The sequence below is a fragment of the Limulus polyphemus genome, unplaced genomic scaffold (genome assembly GCF_000517525.1).
Source record: "Limulus polyphemus unplaced genomic scaffold, Limulus_polyphemus-2.1.2 Scaffold4160, whole genome shotgun sequence".
NCBI classification, from domain to species: Eukaryota; Metazoa; Arthropoda; class Merostomata; order Xiphosura; family Limulidae; genus Limulus; species Limulus polyphemus.
In genome coordinates, this window is record NW_013669770.1 from 27,033 (window position 1) to 30,398 (window position 3,366).

Genomic DNA, 3,366 nt, shown 5'->3' on the forward strand with positions numbered 1-3,366 from the left:
AGTTACTAACGTTAATATTACCTGTACTGTTGTTAAGAGGTTCTAGTAGCTATCGTAGTTTGACTGATTGGCCTAGAAATTACAGAGTTACAAGTATATCCTGCTGTTGTTAAGAGGTTTCTAGTAGCATCGTGTTTGCTGATTGACCTAGAAATTACAGAGTTACAGTATATCCTGCTGTTGTTAAGAGGTTTCTAGTAGCATCGTGTTTTATTTGGTTTAACCATTTCTCCATCAGAAAACACTCTAACTTAGCGGTAGATTTTGCTGTGTTATGATGTATAAGATGGATGTTTTGATGTTATGGCATCAATAAATTACCTAAATTATGGTAAAAACATAGAAAAATACAACAATGAGCTAATATATTTGTGCATGGGTGTCCCGTGTCATCTTCTTGGCTGGTGTCCGAACAAAGAGATTATTTATACTTGTGTTTCTTGCTCAAGCTCCCAGATGTCAGCACACCTGGTGTCTAGTGGTTGATTCAAGCTCATGAAGGGTTGTTGCTTTCCACTGTAGAGGGGCGGAAAGAATTTTGATGGCTGCATAGAAAAGTTGATTTTTGCTGTCAACAAGAATTAATCTTCCATCGACTGTCGTAGCTTTCCACCATGAAAGGGCTAATATTAGTATGTTTGAGGTTTAATTGTTATTTAGTTTATACAGGTATTTCACGGACTGAATGTAACACAGTACAAATAATATAATAAAAGACAATTACCTAAGATTATGATGATTTGAGAGTAAATTTAGTGAACTCTATAAATACATTTAAGAATAAAAAAGATACTTGTCAATATTGTAAGTAGTTATGTACTGTGCCGCAGCTTGTGTAATACAAGTTGTATTAACATGTGCACATATATTTTATTGAGGTTTTTCTTTAACCACAGGTCAAACATGGATGCGATTGTGACTGTTGGGGTGAAGGCCCTGGAGGATGTTACCAAACACTTTTACATCGTTCACTTGATGAAAACAACGAGTCTGTAGCATGTTTTTTAATCAGAAGGTGGCTACTAGAAACAGCTTCTGTTTATTTGAATATTTAGATGCTCTAGGTGAAAAATATGAGAAACTTGTGTTTCTTCTACTGTAGAGCCCTTAGGGAATTTTATTTGTAATTGTCAGTTGAAATTATTCACAAAAAAAATATATATATATAATGATGAGCAAGAAAGGATTAAACTAAAAATTCAAAGAAACTTTTACTCTACTGTGTGAACTAAAGGAAATTAGTTGCTGTAAAAAAAAGAGAGAGGGAATTAAAAATTGTCTACATTAGTTATGATGTTACATTAATTATGATGTTGCATTAATTATGATGTTGCATTAGTTATGATGTTACATTAATTATGATGTTGCATTAGTTATGATGTTATATTAATTATGATGTTGCATTAATGTAACATCATAACTAAGCTGAGTCTTGGTTCATTAAGAAAGCAGCCTTGTCTTCTGTAGCTGATATTGTTATTAATTACTGTTGATAATTTCACTGGCTGTTTCCCATGCTTTACCTAACAGTTTTCATTATAGCTTGTCTCTTGGATTTTTAACAGAAAGTTCGTTATTTTTTTCTAGCAAAATTTTAGAAAAACATTCGGGAATACAGAAGTTATTGATACTAGAACCAGATGGATTTGTTATTTAAGAATGTAAGAAAACACTTGAAACCTTTGTTTTATATCTAGTGGATGTGACCTGAATACTGCCAGGAGACCTAGTCCTGATGGTAAAGGAGATGAAGAAGCATATGATGGGCAGACTCCTCTTCACTTATCATGTGCATGGGGATTAGAGAGGGTTGTTCAAACACTCATGGAACACGGGTGTAACTTAAACACACAGGTAAGACGGTTCTCACGATAATTGTTGTATATTTCATATATTAAATAAATTTAAAATGTAAAGATAATTGAATATATCTTCTTATTTCATCAACTACAAGTTCTCTGGTGAGTAAATTTACAGACTTACAATGCTAAAATTAGTGGTTTGAGTCCTCACAATATACAAGGTGCAGACATAGTGTTGTGTAGCTTTGAACTAAGAAAACGACAAAGGAACGTAATGACGGTAAAATGTGGACGTCTTCTCTCTTCACAAGGCAACCCTCTTTATCACCGGAATATGCTGACCCAAAGTTGAAAAAATTTGAATTCATTAATTAAATAATATTGAGAAACTGTAATGGTAATATTTCAATTTCTTGGATAGTTGTAATAATCAAAAATGGTAACAATCAGAAAAACTAATCTTCATTAATTTATTTTCATGAGTCATGACATTAATAAATTAACCTGAACAAACTTAAATTAATTTGAAATAATAATGATTAACTTTAGTGGCAATATTTTGATTACTTCAATAGCTGTAGTAATTAAAAATTAATTAATTAAAAATTAATTAAATTTAAATTAATAAAATTTAACTAATTTTAATTAATTTAATACCTTTCGTCACGGGTGAAAGGCCATGTCATTTTTGTTTGTTGACTCGCATTAAAAATTTTATTGAACTAATATTTCATGAATTTATGTCAATAAGTTTGGTATCAGACTGTAGATTATAATTCAAATTTTAGACCTATACTTTACTCAATTTGTTTATTTAAAAGTAAATATTAAAAAACACAGATAAACATTGATTTTTGTGTGTCACGTGGTATGTTGAATGCAGCAATGATTCAAATTAAATGTTTGTGAAGTCAAAATACTAAGTCTGTAGTTTCATACGAATTAGAAAATCAAATTACAGATATTGACAAGCTAGAATATAAAATAAGAACGTCTTATCTTTTCTATTTGCTAAGATATTGCTTACTTAATAAATCAAATATACTCACCTCCTTCCATTTTTGGAAATGCTCCTTTATATACACTTATTTCTATATATGAACTGAATAACCAATCGGAAGCACAGAATGTCTCTCTAGTGGTTTTCTAAGCCTTTCTAACGTACCTAGTGTCATTTCTTTCTTTTAAATCAAGATTTCAATGAGGTAAGTTGTGACTTTAGTCTGCTCGAAATTTCATATTTTTTTAGACTTAAATACAGCTTAGTTACTAAGCTTGATATATTATTGTGGAATTCTTGATGTAGTAATTTATAATTTTTTAGTTATTCAAATGTATATATAAAACCTAAAAAATATATTTCGTTTCATATCATCTAAGTGTGAAATTTTAAAAGGCTTAGCAACCTACATCAAGCAGCAAACAAGTACAGAGGTCATAACTAGAAGAGATAATTGTTTACTTTACTTCTTTATTTATTCTTCTATGTTTAAGAAAAATAAGTTTAAGAACTTATTTCTAAATAGCAATAATCTATATACATATGTATAATGTATAATAATTG

At 30.1% G+C, this 3,366-nt stretch overlaps 1 protein-coding gene across 1 annotated transcript in view; it reads left to right on the forward strand.

The window, feature by feature from the left end:
• The window catches only part of LOC106470688 (rabankyrin-5-like), a gene marked incomplete at its 5' end in the record, with an annotated part of 38,340 nt that overhangs the window by 16,230 nt on the left and 18,744 nt on the right, over window positions 1-3,366 (forward strand). Inside the window, 2 exons of the mRNA XM_022399329.1 lie at window positions 897-1,015; window positions 1,698-1,854. Coding sequence (XP_022255037.1) covers window positions 897-1,015; window positions 1,698-1,854 — 276 coding nt within the window. The remainder of the gene's footprint in view (window positions 1-896; window positions 1,016-1,697; window positions 1,855-3,366) is intronic.